The following is an 18,206-nucleotide window of genomic DNA, read 5'->3' as shown; positions in this document are numbered from 1 at the left end:
CTCGGCGTATTCTACAAACTGCGTGGAAATTTAGGCTATAGAATACGCCTAGGCATATTTTGTTTCAGCGCCAGTTTTTGAGGTGTGATATATAGAATCTATCTCTAAGTGTCAATTCCCGTGCCTAACTTTGGGCGCCAGGTTTACGCCTGCTGAAACCTGGTGTAAATCATGGTACCCAAGTTAGGCGTGCTGAGTTAGTACTCAGTAAAAACGTGTATAATTTTTCAGAACACCCCCCCGACACGCCCATCTCCATCCCATGGCCACACCCCCTTTTGAGTTACATGCTATTACAGCTAGATGTCATGTCTTATAGAATAACACACAAATTTTAACGGGTGGCAATTTATTTGTGCACGCATCTCAGGAGCAATGGCCAAATTTTGGCAAATCCAGGCGCCCTATATAGACTCTGGGGGATACTGTACATGCATAGGTGCCAATTAAGGTGCTGCTTACACGCATAAGACGCACATAACTACATGTGCCCAGTTATAAAATTGCCCTCATTATGTTTAGAGGAGCTGTGAAACCAGAGAGGAAAATTTTTTAATGTAATGTAAAAAAAAAAAAACCCCAACAACTTAAGAGCTAAAATATTAAATTGACTCTTCCAATACTGAGAATGCAAAATCCAGTGAAAGGCTAGATTGCATGCCACAAGCCAATATGTACGATTTCTATTTGGTTTTGCTGCTTTCTGTGTTAATGCTATAACTCCGGGTCAAGAACACCTTGTCAACAAGACTCCAGACTCAATGCCTGTTTATTCCTTGCTTAAGCAAAAGTTTATTATTGCTGCGAGTTCTCTGTGTAATTTCTCCGAGTTCATCAGTGTGGGATTGCTTAATAACATCAACCTTTGAACCTTCAAGGCTCTATCCTAAACTCTCTGCATGCAGTCACCAAGCAACACAAGAACAGTTTGAATTATATTATCAATTTGTAATGTTGTGAGTGAATTTAATATTCTTTTGGCTGCATCATCATGGAACCTTCACCCATCTTTTCTTCCACAAGCATCACAGGGACACTTTGCAAATATTTACTTCGATATTTTCTTTCTCTGGTGCTTCTCTGGAGTCGAGTTGAAATGCAATGTACATTCTGACCATTGAGAATAATACACAGAGATTAAAGCAGAAGTTTTCGACCCAATCCTCAGGGCACACCTAGCCAGTCGGGGTTTTCAGGATATCCGATATCCTGAAAACCCCAACTGGCTAGGTGTGCCCCAAGCAGTGGCGTTCCTAGGGTGGCTGACAGCCGGAGCGGATCGCCGATGCCCCCCCCCCCCAGGTGCAGTGTGAGACCCCCCCACCTCGGCGAAAGGACACCCCCCCCCCCCCGGGTGACTTTTTACCTGCTGGGGGGGGTGACGTGCGCCTGTCGGCTTCGCCCGTTCCCTGCTCCCTCTGTCCCGGAACAGGAAGTAACCTGTTCCGAGGCAGAGGGAGCAGAGAACGAGCGGAACCGACAGGTGCACGGCACCCCCCCCCCCCCCCCAGCGGTGTGCACCCGGGGCGGGCCGCCCCCACCAAGGACTGGGTTGAAAACCTCTGGACTAAGGGGTAGATGTTCAAAAGGATTTAGGGGAGTAATTATCAATCCTGGGCTACCGTTAAGATGTGTTGTTATACCAGTAATTCGTGCTATTTAGCATAGGCCCCATTTTATGCAATGAGCCCTAGTTACTAATAACTGGGGTTAACGGTAAAATAACATGTCTTAACCGTAGCCCATGATGATAACTTCCCCCATAATTAAAGAAAAAAGAAATGTCTCTGGAAATCGAAATGACTGTTATATGTAATAAGTGAACCAAGTATAGGGCAATCAAGCCATTGTGACATCACTGATGAGGTTGGCTCTAAGGCATTGGAGGAATGAGGCATTATGCAGAAAATAGAAGGATACGGTCCTCACGAACAGGAAGTTGCATCAGAGGGAAGGCTCGGGCATGGGCAAAAAAGTAAGCGTGTATTTCCAATGTTGTGATACCAATACACACACGTGTTGTACGCAAATACAATCCTGTACCATATGCTTTCAAAATGCTCATGACGCATACAGCACACGTGCCTTTCTAATGGGACATTGCAGTGCATGTTCACGTCCAAAGGATCTTAGGAGGGGAGCCCCAAGTAGAAAGTGGGGAGGAAGGTGGTAGTTTGAGGAAAAGGAACCTGGCATTTTAACACAGCATTTCTTCATAGGCTTAAAAAAACAACAACATTCTTGTAAATTAACAGTGTGGTTAACATTGTGTGGAGAAGATGATAAAAGAACTCAAGTGGTATGAACGTGCGATGGAGGGTATGACTTGGGAGCCCCTCTCTCTTTGTCCCTTGTGCACCAAGCTGTGAATGGCTTACGGGGGCTGCTACAGATGTTATGGCTTTCCTACCAGGACTTAGGTAATGTGAGGCTGCCAGCACCACCCCCCTTGGCCATCCTAAAGCAATAGGTGGCTTACCCAAGGCCACAAGGAGCTGCTGTGGATAGGAACTTGGGCCCTCCATTTCTCAGCCTGCTGCTCCAACCATTTGGCTACTCCTCTGCCCCCTTGAGAGCCTCACCTGAAGCATATCCTATCATGAAGAGCACGTAAACCAGCAGGAAGCGGAAGAGGTCTTTAAAGAGAATCTGAAAAGTAAAAGGAAGAGTGGCAGATTAAATAGATCTACAGGCAAACAGAGGGCTGGGCCAACCTTGTGAATGTCCCTGAATGACAACAGATTCATGATATAACATCTGTAGCCCACGCTCCGTCCCCAGACCTCCATCCAGCGCTAAAAATACATTTTATTTTTTAGCTCATGAGTAGCGGCGTGTGCACATGCAAAAATTACCATGGGGCACCTGAGTGCGCCCCGCGGTACATAAGTACATAACTATTGTCACACTGGGACAGACCGATGGTCCATCAAGTCCTGAGTGCACACCTCGGTACATAAGTACATAACTATTGCCATACTGGGACAGACCGATGGTCCATCAAGTCCAGCATCCTGTTTCCAACAGTGGCCAATCTCTGTCACAAGTACCTGGCAAGATCCCAAAAAAGTGCAATACATTTTATGCTGCTTATCCTGGAAACAAGCAGTGGATTTTCCCCAAGTCAATTTTAATAATGCTCTATGAACTTTTTCCTTTAGGAAGCCATCCAAACCTTTTTTTAAACCCCGCTAAGCTAACTGCTTTTACTACATTCTCTGGCAATGAATTCCAGAATTTAATTACCCGTTGAATGAAGAAAAATTTTCTCCGATTCGTTTTTTTTTTAAACTGCGGTAAGCACACATTAGTGCTTACTGCAGCTTAAGAAAAGGACCCCTTAATTTGAGTGAGCTGGAATAGCAGAAAATGAATAAATAAAAGCTCAGGTGGTTTCTGACTAAGCCTCTGAAAATGTCTCTTTTTGGAAGAGACCAAGACTCTTGAAATCCAGGGGGTATTTTTTAAATAATCTTTATGACCTATTCAGGACTGTACCAAGCTATAATTGGACCCTGTGCAAATCACCCACAGATGCCCTACTGCCCCGCCCACTTTATCATTGCCAATAAGAGAAGACAATAGGCTGGGAGCAATTTTTATGTCCCTCCATACTGTGCAGCTGCTTACACAGTTCTTGGTATAGTGCTGGAGCTATCACACAGACGGTGTAAACTGCATGTATCACTTCTAATATTAAAAACAAATATTCCAGTTAACATCTGTAAAAGTGGTTGTGAGTCTGTGCTGCCATCCTCAGGTCATTTCTGTAAAAGTCAGTTTCTCATCGTGCACTGAAAACACAAGAAGGGACCAATGTACTAAAGTGTGAAGTGACTTACACACTTTGTGCAAAAAAAAACAGCGGAAAACACCTGGGAACGCACAAACATGCCAAAATGCTGGTGTTCTGTGCTATCCTTTTACACAAAGAGTACGTTTGCAAAGTCACTTCACAAATGCACACTTTGCAGCAGTAAACTTTCGCACGAATGTTTGTGTAAAATTTTGCACTAATGAGCTGTTGCAATGCAAGATCATGCGAAGTAACTCATTAATGCAAAAAAAAAAAAAAAAGTCAAAATTGAGTGCATGAAATCGGTTTTTCTGGTGCCAGCACAGGCGTGAAAGCAGGCCCTTTCTGCCTTCCAGAAATTGGACTTTATTTTTTAAATGTTTAGGTTGACAGCGTTGAGACACAGACATTTGGCTACATTCTATAAAGGTCTGGTAGCCTTATGAAACTTGGAGAGCCGTAACATGGCACAACTCATCATAGGGAGACTTTCCATACAGCGATCTTGAGGTTCAGGCTCATACCTTTGATACTACTGCTGGTCCTCATTCTGCCTTGCCTCACCCTATGCTTGGAACAATCTTCCTCAACCCCTACGCCAAGCCCCCTCCCTACCCATCTTCAAATCTCTGCTTAAAACTCACCTCTTCAATGCTGCTTTCGGCACCTAACCTTTCATGAAATATAGTATGCCCTATCAGACGGACTCTACACTTGTCTTTAGATTGTTTAGATTGTCTTTAGATTGTACACCTGTCTTTTAGATTGTAAGCTCCTTGAGCAGGGACTGTCCTTCCATGTTAAATTGTACAGCGCTGCGTAACCCTAGTAGCGCTTTAGAAGTGTTAAGAAGTAGTAGTAGTCCTGGGGTGGGTGGGATGGGGTTTTGGGATTGTTTGTGATTTCTGTATATCATATTTGTTACCTTTTATTGCATTAAAAAAAACTACTGGCAGGGTCATGGACATATGCCCCCCCCCCCCCCCCCACACACACACACAAACACACATGACGAACACTGACTTTCTATCAAAAGCCCTATCAATTGTACAGAAGGTCCACTATTCTGGCTCTTCTCTGTATCTCTCCTGGCTATTAATTCCATACTCTCCAACTTCTAGCCTCAGTACTGTTTGATAGTATAAATAACTTGTTCACACCATACAGAATTTTATAGACCTCTGTTGGTATCAGCTGTCACTTGTTTCTTCTCCTAACCAGTTGAGCCTTTCTTTTTATAAGAGGACTGATCAGCCCTATAATCGTTTTTCTCATCATTCTGCTGTTTTGAGGTGCAGCTACCCAGAACTGCTTGCAGTACTTAAGTTGTGGCTTCATCATAAGGAGTCTTTCATGTTGCCAAGTGCCTTCTGAAAATCCATATACAATATATTGACCGTCTTGCTCAGTGGCGTTCCTAGGGGGGCTGGCACCCAGGGAGGATCGCCGATTCGCCCCGCCCCCCCGGGTGCAGTGCCCCCCCCCCGATGCAGCGCAGACCCCCCCCCCCCCCGGCGAAAGGACACCTCCGCGAAGAACCCCCCCCCCGCCGGGTGCACGCCTCCGGGGGGGGGGGGAGTGCCGCGCGCGCCTGTCCACCGTTGTTCCATGCTTCTTCTCTGCCCCGGAACAGGAAGTAACCTGTTCCGGGGCAGAGAAGAAGCATGGAACAACGGAGGGCAGGCACGCGCGACACCCCCCTTTTCGGCATGAAAATTGTGAAGAGTAAGGGGCTGTCCTATCCTGGGTAGGCCACTAGAGGGCTCTGGTTCCATAGAAATAGGGGAAAATGTCCAGGTCATGTTATTACTGAGGAGTCACTAGAGGGAGTCAGTAGGGGGAATGTCCAGATGGAGGTTGCTAGGACCAAGGAGAGTCCTGGGCTAGAAACAGGTGTAAGTTGTTATGGGCTGGGTCCTGCCTGGAATTAGGGGGAAAAAACTAATGGGGTGGATAAGCTAATCAACCTCCTTATACCTACCTGACGTTGCGAAAGGAAAGATAAGAGAGAGGAGCTGGAGACCTGGCAGCTGGTGGAGGAAGATCCCCTTGAAGGTACTGGCTGGACTCTGTGGACTTTTGATGAACTGTGTTGTGGATAGAACTGTGTATTAAGTACAGGGAACTAGCAGCCAGGGGCTGGAGGACAGAGCTGTACCCTCAGAGTGGGGTAAGAATATTCTGTTCAGGCCAGAGGGGCTGTTAGCACTGGGCCCAGGTGTCTGTGTGGGAGGACTCAGTGGGAAGACCTGTGAAAGTGTTTAAGCTGGAAGAAGTGTGCCCAGGGGGCTGGAATAAAGAGCTGCCTGATGAATAGGCTGTTGTTGAGAACTGTCTAATCTACATCTAATTTGCATAGTAAGCACAAGGTCACCCTGAGTGAACAAGGGACCTAGGATCCTGAAGGTTGGTGTGTTCAGGGTGCTGGGACGAGACCGGCCAGAGCCCTGCTCAGGAGCCACAGGCCTGCTGGAGAGCGAGAGGAGAAGCCTCGTCTTCACAAAATACAATACGGAATTTGATTAAATACATAAATGATAAAGTAACTTATAGAGTAAGTTATATAATCAGATCATTTCTGGCGTGAGAGATTAGTTGAAGAAACATTACAGAGTGGTTTAAGCAGTCAGGTATAGAGAGTTCGGTTTTATCTAGTTCTGGAAGACTACCATTGCTTGGTGATTAGGAAGGATCTTTGTGGTAAGCAGGGGCGTATCTGCGTGGGGCCTCAGGGGCCTGGGCCCCCGCAGATTTTGCCCTGGACCCCCCTACCGCCATCAACCCTCCCCCGCTGCCGTTCTTACTTTTGCTGGCGGGGGACCCCAACCCCCGCCAGCCGAGGTCTGCTTCCACCTGCCGCTGCCGTAAAAACTTCTTCTTCAGCCGGCGGGGGACCCCAAACCCCCGCCAGCCGCCCCGAGGTGTTTAAAATTCATCTTCGGCCTCCGTGGCCGTGCTGCTGTGATAGGCGCTGTTGAAATCCACTTCGGAGTCTGACGTCGTTGTACGTTGTACGTGCTGCGACGTCAGACTCCGAAGTGGATTTCAACAGCGCCTATCACAGCAGCACGGCCACGGAGGCCGAAGATGAATTTTAAACACCGCGGGGCGGCTGGCGGGGGTTTGGGGTCCCCCGCCGGCTGAAGAAGAAGTTTTTACGGCAGCGGCAGGTGGAAGCAGACCTCGGCTGGCGGGGGTTGGGGTCCCCCGCCAGCAAAAGTAAGCAACGGCAGCGGGGGAGGGTTGGCGGCGGGAGGGGGGTGGAGAGAGTCATTGGTGGCGGTGGGGGCTCGGCGGTGGGGGCTCGGCGGCGGGGGGGGGCTAAAATGTGCCCCCTCCCTCTGGCTCTGGCCCCCCCCTACCGCCGGAGTCCAGATACGCCCCTTGTGGTAAGCCTTGTTGAACAGGTTGGTTTTTAGTAATTTTGCCTTCCCTAGTTATCTTTACTCCCTGGCAGAGGCCGGATACTCGTTTACTGATCAATAGTGGATGGATGACTGAATTGGCCAGAGGCTGGCTTACCCGACAGAAATCCTGGTGTAGGATTTAAACGCAGGTTGCAGGCCTTATGTATTGTACTATATACTTTTTATTAAGAATCTTTCATTTCTTCAATGTGGGCTAGCAAAGGCCTGTTTGTTTGAAATTTTCTTGGGACAGCTCTCAGGGCCGCCGCCCCCCCCCCCCCCCCAAGGATCGCCATTGCTGCCGCCCTCCCTGGAACGCCGCCGCTGCCGCCCACCCACCAGACCTGCAAATACGTTGGCTGGCAGGGATCCCGAGGCCCCGGCAACAGAAGAGGTCTTTCTTCCTCCAGTGCTGCTCCTTCCTCTGCCACACCGCCTGTCCCCTGCAGCTGCGTTTTCTCTCATGTCGCATATGCTCGGTTTCAAAATCAAACACGCGTGGCCTGAGGGGAAAAGCAGCCGATTGGCAGGCAATGCGGAGAATAGCCAGCCAAACCAGAGGTCCTGCTGTTTCTGCTCCTCCGGGTCCTCCCAAGCCTCCAAGGGGGGGGGGGGGGCTGACACCAGAGTTTTCTCTCTCCTGCTCCTGTCGGGACGCGATCACCTGGGTCCCGTCAGGAGCAGGAGAGAGAGAGACCTCTGTGCCGGGCCCCCCTTGGAGGCCTGGGCCCGGGGAATTTTGCCCCCTCTGCCCCCACTCTTGGCGGCCCTGACTCAGTAGCGTAGCCAGACCTCAATTTTTGGGTGAGCCTGGGGGTGGACTGGGTGGACATGACCCACATATTTCCTCTCTGTCCATCCCCCTCCCGTAAAGTTAAATACCTGGGCTGGGTGGGATCTCCGGGCCCTGCCAGCTGAAGAATCTTCTGGAGGCCCCCAAGGCTTGAAAAGTCTCATCCCTGCGCCAGTCACCAGCGTGGCGGGAAGCAGTGTTCAAAAATACAAAACCAAAAACTATGTGCTACTAGTACGGGTAAATAGCACCGCACTCTTCCAAACACACCTGGGCATAAAAAATTAATTATTTATTTAAATATGCCACCTAGAATCACAAGTTGTAATTAGAGGAAAGCCCTCAGAACGAACCACCACTTTTAAGGCAATATCATTTGTTCGTTGCCTGGTGGAATAGCACCTCTATCATAGGGCTTCCTCTTGTGTGTATGTGTACGTGCTATTACCACAATACCAAAGTGCTTAACTAAATATTTAAACAGTGCTGGGCAGACTTGTACAGTCTGTGCCAGAGCTGGTGGTGGGAGGCGGGACTGGTGGTTGGGAGGCGGGGATAATGCTGGGCAGACTTATACGGTCTGTGCCAGAGCCGGTGGTTGGGAGGTGGGGCTGGTGGTTGGGAGGCGGGGATAGTGCTGGGCAGACTTATACAGTCTGTGCCAGAGCCGGTGGTGGGAGGCTGGACTGGTGGTTGGGAGGCGGGGATAGTGCTGGGCAGACTTATACGGTCTGTGCCAGAGCCGGTGGTGGGAGGTGGGGCGGGTGGTTGGGGGGTAGGGATAGTGCTGGGCAGACTTGTACGGTCTGTGCCAGAGCCGGTGGTGGGAGGCGGGGCGGGTGGTTGGGGGGTAGGGATAGTGCTGGGCAGACTTATACGGTCTGTGTCAGAGCCGGTGGTGGGAGGTGGGGCGGGTGGTTGGGGGGTAGGGATAGTGCTGGGCAGACTTGTACGGTCTGTGCCAGAGCCGGTGGTGGGAGGCAGGAATAGTGCTGGGCAGACTTATACGGTCTGTGCCAGAGCCGGTGGTTGGGAGGCAGGGCTGGTGGTTGGGAGGTGGGGATAGTGCTGGCCAGACTTATACGGTCTGTGCCAGAGCCGGTGGTGGGAGGCAGGGATAGTGCTGGGCAGACTTATACGGTCTGTGTCAGAGCCGGTGGTGGGAGGTGGGGCGGGTGGTTGGGGGGTAGGGATAGTGCTGGGCAGACTTGTACGGTCTGTGCCAGAGCCGGTGGTGGGAGGCAGGAATAGTGCTGGGCAGACTTGTACAGTCTGTGCCAGAGCCGGTGGTGGGAGGCGGGACTGGTGGTTGGGAGGCGGGGATAGTGCTGGGCAGATTTATACGGTCTGTGCCAGAGCCGGTGGTGGGAGGCAGGGATAGTGTTGGGCAAACTTATACGGTCTGTGCCAGAGCCGGTGGTGGGAGGTGGGGCGGGTGATTGGGGGGTAGGGATAGTGCTGGGCAGACTTATACGGTCTGTGCCAGAGCCGGTGGTGGGAGGCAGGGATAGTGCTGGCCAGACTTATACGGTCTGTGCCCTGAAGAGCACAGGTACAAATCAAAGTAGGGTATACATAAAAATTAGCACATATGAGTTATCTTGTTGGGCAGACTGGATGGACCGTGCAGGTCTTTTTCTGCTGTCATCTACAATGTTACTATGTTAACTTATCTTTAAGACGATTACTTGCTGCTTTATCTTCCTTCTGTTGATTATTTTTGCTTTTTTTCTTTTAATCACGCGCTCAAACGGAGCACTTTCATTTCATTCAACTTCCAGGTCTCTCAAACATGAATCCTTCAAGCTTCCCCTAATCTCGCCCGACACCGCGGCTTTCATTGATTTCTTCAGGGACTCGGGTTAAACATCATGCCAACCATTCTTCTGAGACCAAGTCACAGTAGGCTCTTTAATGCACTTGCACAGTTCTTATAAAGCGCTTTTAAATGTGGCTGAAAAGCGTCAGGTCGCTCTTGTGACGCCGCTTTTCAGCAGAGAGCGTCAAAAGTCCACGGAGTTCGGCCAGTACCTTCAAGAGGATCTTCTTCCTCCAGCTACCAGGTCTCCAGCTACTTCCTGTAGTGGATACGTAGGGCCAGATGGACGCGGCAAAGGGGAGCGGAGCTGCCTGTGCGAACGGCAGCGCTTTGCGACGGGCGAAGAAGTAAATGCAGCGGAGGCCAGGGAGGTGAATTATTTTAAAAGGCAGGCAGGCAGGCAACGCTGCCGAACGCTGCTTCCCGGACCCGGCGGAGGCACGGGAGAAAAGGCAGCGACAGCAGCAGGATGTTGGATGGGCGGGCCTGGAGGGAAAGTGGCTGGGCCTGGGCCCGTCCAGGCCCGCCCGTGGCTACGCCCCTGCCCTGATTGCTCTAATGAACATGCGCACCTGCAAACACTTTTCTCCCCTTTTCCTTCCTTGTTCTAAAATGGGAAGCACAATGAATCCAGAGAAGTCTTTGAATTGAGTATCCAGTTCTGAAGGACTAATACAAATACGAATTGTTCTGTACCATCACTACCAAGTATTTGGCTCCTCACAGATTTACAAGAGTTTACCAGTCATTTCTGGGATGTCACAATTCTTAAACTTATCCAAACTTAGGGGCCTTTTACTAAGCCGAATAGGCGCCTATGCGCACCCAAAGTGTGATAATTTTGAATTACCGCCTGGCTACCGTGTGGCCCTTGCGGTAATTTCATCTTTGAAGCGCGTCCACTATGTGCGCTGGAAAATAATTTTTATTTTCTGGCGTGCGGCAGAAGCGATTACCGCGCAGTTAACAAGTGAGACCTTACTGCTAAGTCAATTGCTGGCGGTAAGGTCTCAGAACCAAAATGGGCAAGCGCCAATTTTTATTTTGCTGCACGTCCATTTTCGGCAAAAATTTTAAAAAGGTCTTTTTACAGGCGCGCTGAAAAATGGATCTAAGCGGGCCCAAAACACGGGCCTACACTAGCGCAGCCCATTTTTCGGTGCACCTTTGTAAAAGGACCCCTTAAAAAGAGATCAATCGAGTTTTATAGGATCTCAAAAACAATAACATTTTTGGGTTTTTTTTTTTTTAATAATTTTTAATTTCAACATTACAAATCAAAAGGTACTTGTTACAGAAACACAGTTGAAATATTATTTTTAGGAATTTCAATTAGATAGGAAATACAACTCAAACTTCCTTAGACCACTTTAAGGGGGTGTAATATAAAATAAAGGAGTAAGTTCAAAAATATACATCTTAAAGTAAGACAGTGAATGGAGGGTCAACATTCCTTCTTTTATCTAATACTAGGAAAAAATGCCCGTTTCTGAGCGGAATGAAACGGGCGCTAGCAAGGGGCCCCCTCCCTCCGTCCCTCGAAGCTACTTGCCTTGTTTGCTGTGGGCCGTTTTGGCCCTCGAGTGTCAATAGCTCCGCCCTCGACGTCATGACGTTTTGACGCATCATGACGTTTTGACGCGAGGGCGGTGCAGACACTCCAGGGCACACCGGATATCTCGGGCGCCTCAACTTCCGTGGAGGCTTCAGAACGTTGGGGTTGCCTTTTATATATATAGATTACTTAAGTCTCTTCATATCTAGAAAAACGTTTAATTGTTCTGGTGCATAGAATGTGTATCTTAACTCTCCAAATCTTATCATGCATTTGTGTGGATAAGCCAGGAAAAACGTAGCAAACAATAACGTTTTTAACTGACGATGAAACATCTTATACTGTAATTTGATTCAGACCTAATATTTAGTGGAACTGAATTCCGTGATTTTGCCACTTTATGGGCCCTGTTTACTAAGGCGCGTTAGCGTTCGCCTACAATTAGTGCACGTGCTAACCATGTAGGCACCTATAGGGATATTGTAGGCACGCACACAGTTAACACACGTACATGGTTAACGTGCATTAAAAATGCTAACGTGCCTATAACGCAGCTTAGCAAACAGGACCCTATAAGAAAAGAAAAAAGTATATTTTATATTTTTCACAGGAGGATAAATCAAAATTAGATGATCATTAGAACGAGATATTCTTTTAGATAAAGGTCTACTGATCAACTGAAGCACATATTGTGAAGCTTTTCCAAATAAAATCTTATGGACTAACTGAGGTTTATGGTAAAGGCGGTTAGCTTAGCGGCATTTAAAAAAGGTTTGGACGGCTTCCTAAAGGAAAAGTCCATAGACCATTATTAAATGGACTTGGGGAAAATCCACTATTTCTGGGATAAGCAGTATAAAATGTTTTGTACTTTTTTGGGATCTTGCCAGGTATTTGTGACCTGGATTGGCCACTGTTGGAAACAGGATGCTGGGCTTGATGGGCCTTTGGTCCTTCCCAGTATGGCAATACTTATGTACTTATAAGCTATATTTGGCAACTGATGTAAATTAATCAAAAGAGGTGTTACATGGTCAAATCTCTTAGCATTAGAAATTAATCTAGCAGCTGTATTCTGTAGTGATTGAAGACGTTTCAATTGCTTATCTGAGCAACCTGAAGACGAGACATTACATTAATCCAACTGAGGTAAGATAAGGGCTTAAGTTAATATTTTTAAATGATTAGAAAGAAAATATTTTCTTATGTCATAATTGCACAATTTCCAGAAGATTTATTTTCCATAGGTGATTTATATGTGAACCTAAGGAAAGAGGTCCACAGTAACTCTCAAAATGTTAAGAGATGTTTCAAATTTCATAGTCTGTCCTCTATAACTTAATTCCCTGTCCAAGGAATTACCTTGCATTTGTCCTACCCAAAACAATTTAGTTTTACCCACATTTAATTTCAGCAAATGTTCAGCAGCCCAACATTCCACTATCGTAACACATTCCTGAACTGATGATATGTCACCTATGTTGAGTATGACAGGGATTAATAAAGTGATAGCATCCGCATATATATAAAATACGATGTTCAATTTTTATAATGCTTTCCCCTAAGGTGCTCATTAAAACATTAGGGGGTCCTTTTACTAAGGTGCGCCAAAAAATAGTCTGCGCTGTTGTAGATACAAGTATTGGATGCCCACAGGTCCATTTTTTAGCGTGCCTGCAAAAAAAGGTCATTTTGGGGGGGGCCGAAAATGGACGCGCGGCAAAATAAAAATTGGTGCTCGTCCATTTTGGGTCTGAAACCTTACCGCCACCCATTGACTTAGCAGTAAGGTCTCACGCGGTAACCAGGCAGTAATCGTCAGCATGCGCACACCGCTGATTACTGTCCGGTTAGCACCACGCAGTAGAAAATAAAACATATTTTCGGACCCATGTATTGGATGCGCGTAAAAATGGAATTACCGCCCGGGGCTCGCGGTAGCCAGGCAGTAGTTCCAAATTGACGCACACTGGAAGTGTGTAAGCACTTACTTGCCTTAGTAAAAGGGCCCCTAAACAATATACAGTGGGGGAAATAAGTATTTGATCCCTTGCTGATTTTGTAAGTTTGCCCACTGACAAAGACATGAGCAGCCCATAATTGAAGGGTAGGTTATTGGTAACAGTGAGAGATAGCACATCACAAATTAAATCCGGAAAATCACATTGTGGAAAGTATATGAATTTATTTGCATTCTGCAGAGGGAAATAAGTATTTGATCCCCCACCAACCAGTAAGAGATCTGGCCCCTACAGACCAGGTAGATGCTCCAAATCAACTCGTTACCTGCATGACAGACAGCTGTCGGCAATGGTCACCTGTATGAAAGACACCTGTCCACAGACTCAGTGAATCAGTCAGACTCTAACCTCTACAAAATGGCCAAGAGCAAGGAGCTGTCTAAGGATGTCAGGGACAAGGTCATACACCTGCACAAGGCTGGAATGGGCTACAAAACCATCAGTAAGACGCTGGGCGAGAAGGAGACAACTGTTGGTGCCATAGTAAGAAAATGGAAGAAGTACAAAATGACTGTCAATCGACAAATATCTGGGGCTCCAAGCAAAATCTCACCTCGTGGGGTATCCTTGATCATGAGGAAGGTTAGAAATCAGCCTACAACTACAAGGGGGGAACTTGTCAATGATCTCAAGGCAGCTGGGACCACTGTCACCACGAAAACCATTGGTAACACATTACGACATAACGGATTGCAATCCTGCAGTGCCCGCAAGGTCCCCCTGCTCCGGAAGGCACATGTGACGGCCCGTCTGAAGTTTGCCAGTGAACACCTGGATGATGCCGAGAGTGATTGGGAGAAGGTGCTGTGGTCAGATGAGACAAAAATTGAGCTCTTTGGCATGAACTCAACTCGCCGTGTTTGGAGGAAGAGAAATGCTGCCTATGACCCAAAGAACACCGTCCCCACTGTCAAGCATGGAGGTGGAAATGTTATGTTTTGGGGGTGTTTCTCTGCTAAGGGCACAGGACTACTTCACCGCATCAATGGGAGAATGGATGGGGCCATGTACCGTACAATTCTGAGTGACAACCTCCTTCCCTCCGCCAGGGCCTTAAAAATGGGTCGTGGCTGGGTCTTCCAGCACGACAATGACCCAAAACATACAGCCAAGGCAACAAAGGAGTGGCTCAGGAAGAAGCACATTAGGGTCATGGAGTGGCCTAGCCAGTCACCAGACCTTAATCCCATTGAAAACTTATGGAGGGAGCTGAAGCTGCGAGTTGCCAAGCGACAGCCCAGAACTCTTAATGATTTAGAGATGATCTGCAAAGAGGAGTGGACCAAAATTCCTCCTGACATGTGTGCAAACCTCATCATCAACTACAGAAGACGTCTGACCGCTGTGCTTGCCAACAAGGGTTTTGCCACCAAGTATTAGGTCTTGTTTGCCAGAGGGATTAAATACTTATTTCCCTCTGCAGAATGCAAATAAATTCATATACTTTCCACAATGTGATTTTCCGGATTTAATTTGTGATGTGCTATCTCTCACTGTTACCAATAACCTACCCTTCAATTATGGGCTGCTCATGTCTTTGTCAGTGGGCAAACTTACAAAATCAGCAAGGGATCAAATACTTATTTCCCCCACTGTAGGTGAATGTAGAGACCCCTGTGGCACTCCACAATTTAGAGACCAGGATTCCGACCATTTATTTGAAACTTTTATTTTACACTTTCTATGGAAATAGCCCTTAAACCAATATAGAACATTATTTATTTATTTATTACATTTGTATCCCACATTTTCCCACCTATTTGCAGGCTCAATGTGGATTGCATAGTACCGTAGAGGCGATCGCCAATACCGGTATGAACAAATACAGAGTGACGTTTTGTAACGTTCATGTGTGACAGACACATTTGGGAATCGCAAGGTGGAAAAGTTAAGTTATGTCCAGTTCTAGCTTTGGTTACCTGCAAGACATGTCCTTCTGTTTTTATCTGTGACCCTGTTTCCTACCCTGAGGTGGGAAGGGTCGGTCACCTCTTTTCCTTACCTTTTGGAGCATGATACTGTAGGTCCCTGTAAGTTTCAGCCCTCTAGTGAAGTAAAGTGCGTTCATCCAGCCAAGGACAAGGGCAAAGACCATGACAGCAAGGTATGCCTCAATACCGGCCAGGTACAGTGCGGCTGTGATGATCACCAGAACCGAGTATATGAAACTGAAAAGAAACAGGAAGAAAACCGTGAGCATAGACAAGCAAGATCTGAATCGTCAAGACATATCCCATCTAGACCATGATCCCGAAGAACACATTAACCCATGCCACGAAAAGGCATAGAACTAGAAAGTGACATAGGGGTCCTTTTACTAAGGTGTGCTGAAAAAATGCCTTTTTTGAAAGATTTTGGCCGAAAATGAACGTGCAGCAAAATGAAAATTGGCGCACATCCATTTTGGGTCTGAGACCTTCACTGCCAACCCACTGACTTAGCGGTAAGGTCTCACACGTTAACCAGGCGGTAATGGTCTACACGCATAGAATGTCCTTTACTGCCCAGTTATTTTCTGGCGCACATAGTGGACATGCATATAAAATGAAATTACCGCCCTCATTTCCTGTTTCCGCAAGGGCGGGACCAGAGCTGAGAGAGAGAGAAGGGCCAAGCCTGCACGCCTTTTACCGCTGCTGACGGCGGCCGTAAACCCGACTTGGTAAGTGAAGATGACTTTTAAAATTTGGAGGGAGGGGGCCTGGGAAGGGAGGGAGGGAGGAAGGGAGGGACGACGACACCCTCATGCGTGTGGCGTCGCGTTCTGTTGCCTGGCAATTCTGCAGCTTTCTCTTCCAGTGATTGGTCACTGCTGTTTGTCACGAACCAGGAAGAATGTGATGTTAATTCAGGAGATGGATACAGCAGGAGCACGAACCCTTCAAAGCTTCACTTTTACGGAGTCAGCTTTAGAACGTTGGAGGTGCTTTTTATTATATAGGACTATAAGTTACACCCAGTGATTAGTGCATCTAGGCACACCCACTTACAGCTGCCATTGACTTAGCGTATCCACATTGAAGGACAACTTCTTAATTAGGTTTATGCATTGGGATCTATCTATAATATTGACTTGAAGTAAGCAAGCGCCTTCTTTTTAGGTGCGCCAATGGATGGGTTTGTGCTAGCATTCTATAACAGAATCAAGACACCCTAATGCCATTGCAGAACTGGCACTTCCCACACTGCTTTGGGACACCAAAATAAGACACCAATTTATTGAATTACCCCATAACTGCAAGTCAAGAGGAGGTATTTTGTATCTTATCAATGCTGGAATTTTGTCAGTTTTCTCCACTAAAGAAGGATCCCAAACGTACTCTGCCATTATGACAAATCACAGCCAAATCTAGGAACATCTGGTGATCAGTTTTGTAGAACCTCTTCCAAAAAGAAGATGGGAAAGAGACACCATAATCATTTTTGGAGGTGCTGGTCTTCCAGGACACAGTTTATAACGTACAACTTTTGACTTGCCTAGCAAGTCAGTGAAAAAGCCTGAAACATTAAGAAAAGGTCATTCAAAATAAATTTGCATTCTTTGCTACCTTTTGAAGGATGTACTGCTTTGGTACAACTGCAAAGATTTTGTAACAGAAACAAAAACAGAGGCATTGGGAGAAAGATGCACTAGAAGTTAAATATACCCTGACTACACAGAGACAAAGGTCAAGTTGGCTCATCCAGTTGATGATAACCTGGAGAGTCTCTGGTGACTATGGGCAGGATCGGCACATCCCTGCCCCACATGCCACAGATGAGAGGGTATCCACTTAAATGGGCTAGGAACAACAGCAATGGTAACAAATCAATAGTAACTTCAACCCAGTCGGTTAAAACATATAAGTACATATGTACATAAGTATTGCCATACTGGGACAGACCAAAGGTCCATCAAGCTCAGCATCCTGTTTCCAACATTGGCCAATCCAGGTCACAAATACCTGGCAAGATCTCCAAAAAGTACAAAACATTTTCTACTGCTTATCCCAGAAATAGTGGATTTTCCCCAAGTCCATTTAATAACGGTCTATGGACTTTTCCTTTAGGAAGCCATCCAAACCTTTTTTAAACTCCGCTAAGCTAACCGCCTTTACCACATTCTCTGGCAATGAATTCCAGAGTTTAATTGCACGTTGAGTGAAGAAAAGGTTTCTCCGATTCGTTTTAAATTTACTACATTGTAGCTTCATCGCATGCCCCCTACTCCTAGTATTTTTGGAAAGCGTGAACAGACGCTTCACATCTACCCGTTCAACTCCACTCATTATTTTATAGACCTCTATCATATCTCCCCTCAGCCGCCTTTTCTCCAAGCTGAAGAGCCCTAGCCGCTTTAGCCTTTCCTCATAGGGAAGTCGTCCCATCCGCTTTATCATTTTCGTCGCCCTTCTCGGCACCTTTTCTAATTCCACTGTATCTTTTTTGAGATGCGGCAACCAGAATTGAACACAATATTCGAGGTGCGGTCACACCCTGGAGCAATACAAAGGCATTATAACATCCTCATTTTTGTTTTCCATTCCTTTCCTAATAATACCTAACATTCTATTTGCTTTCTTAGTCACAGCAGCACACTGAGCAGAAGGTTTCAACGTATCATCAACGACGACGCCTAGATCCCTTTCTTGGTCCGTGACTCCTAACGTGGATCCTTGCATGACGTAGCCATATTTCGGGTTCCTCTTTCCCACATGCATCACTTTGCACTTGCTCACATTAAATGTCACATTAAACTTCTTAGGATGATAGAATTTTCTTCAAGGTAATCCAACTGACATAATGAGTTTAATGAAAAGTTTCAATTTTATTAAT

The 18,206-nt window shown here is 46.9% G+C and overlaps 1 protein-coding gene across 1 annotated transcript in view; it reads right to left on the bottom strand.

The window, feature by feature from the left end:
• Positions 1 to 18,206, bottom strand: part of TRPV4 (transient receptor potential cation channel subfamily V member 4) — a 165,465-nt gene that overhangs the window by 14,528 nt on the left and 132,731 nt on the right. Inside the window, 2 exon segments of the mRNA XM_030219409.1 lie at positions 2,583 to 2,649; positions 15,394 to 15,559. Coding sequence (XP_030075269.1) covers positions 2,583 to 2,649; positions 15,394 to 15,559 — 233 coding nt within the window.

Source organism: Microcaecilia unicolor, chromosome 11 (genome assembly GCF_901765095.1).
Source record: "Microcaecilia unicolor chromosome 11, aMicUni1.1, whole genome shotgun sequence".
In the NCBI taxonomy this organism is placed as follows: Eukaryota; Metazoa; Chordata; class Amphibia; order Gymnophiona; family Siphonopidae; genus Microcaecilia; species Microcaecilia unicolor.
This window is presented reverse-complemented; position numbering and strand designations above follow the sequence as displayed.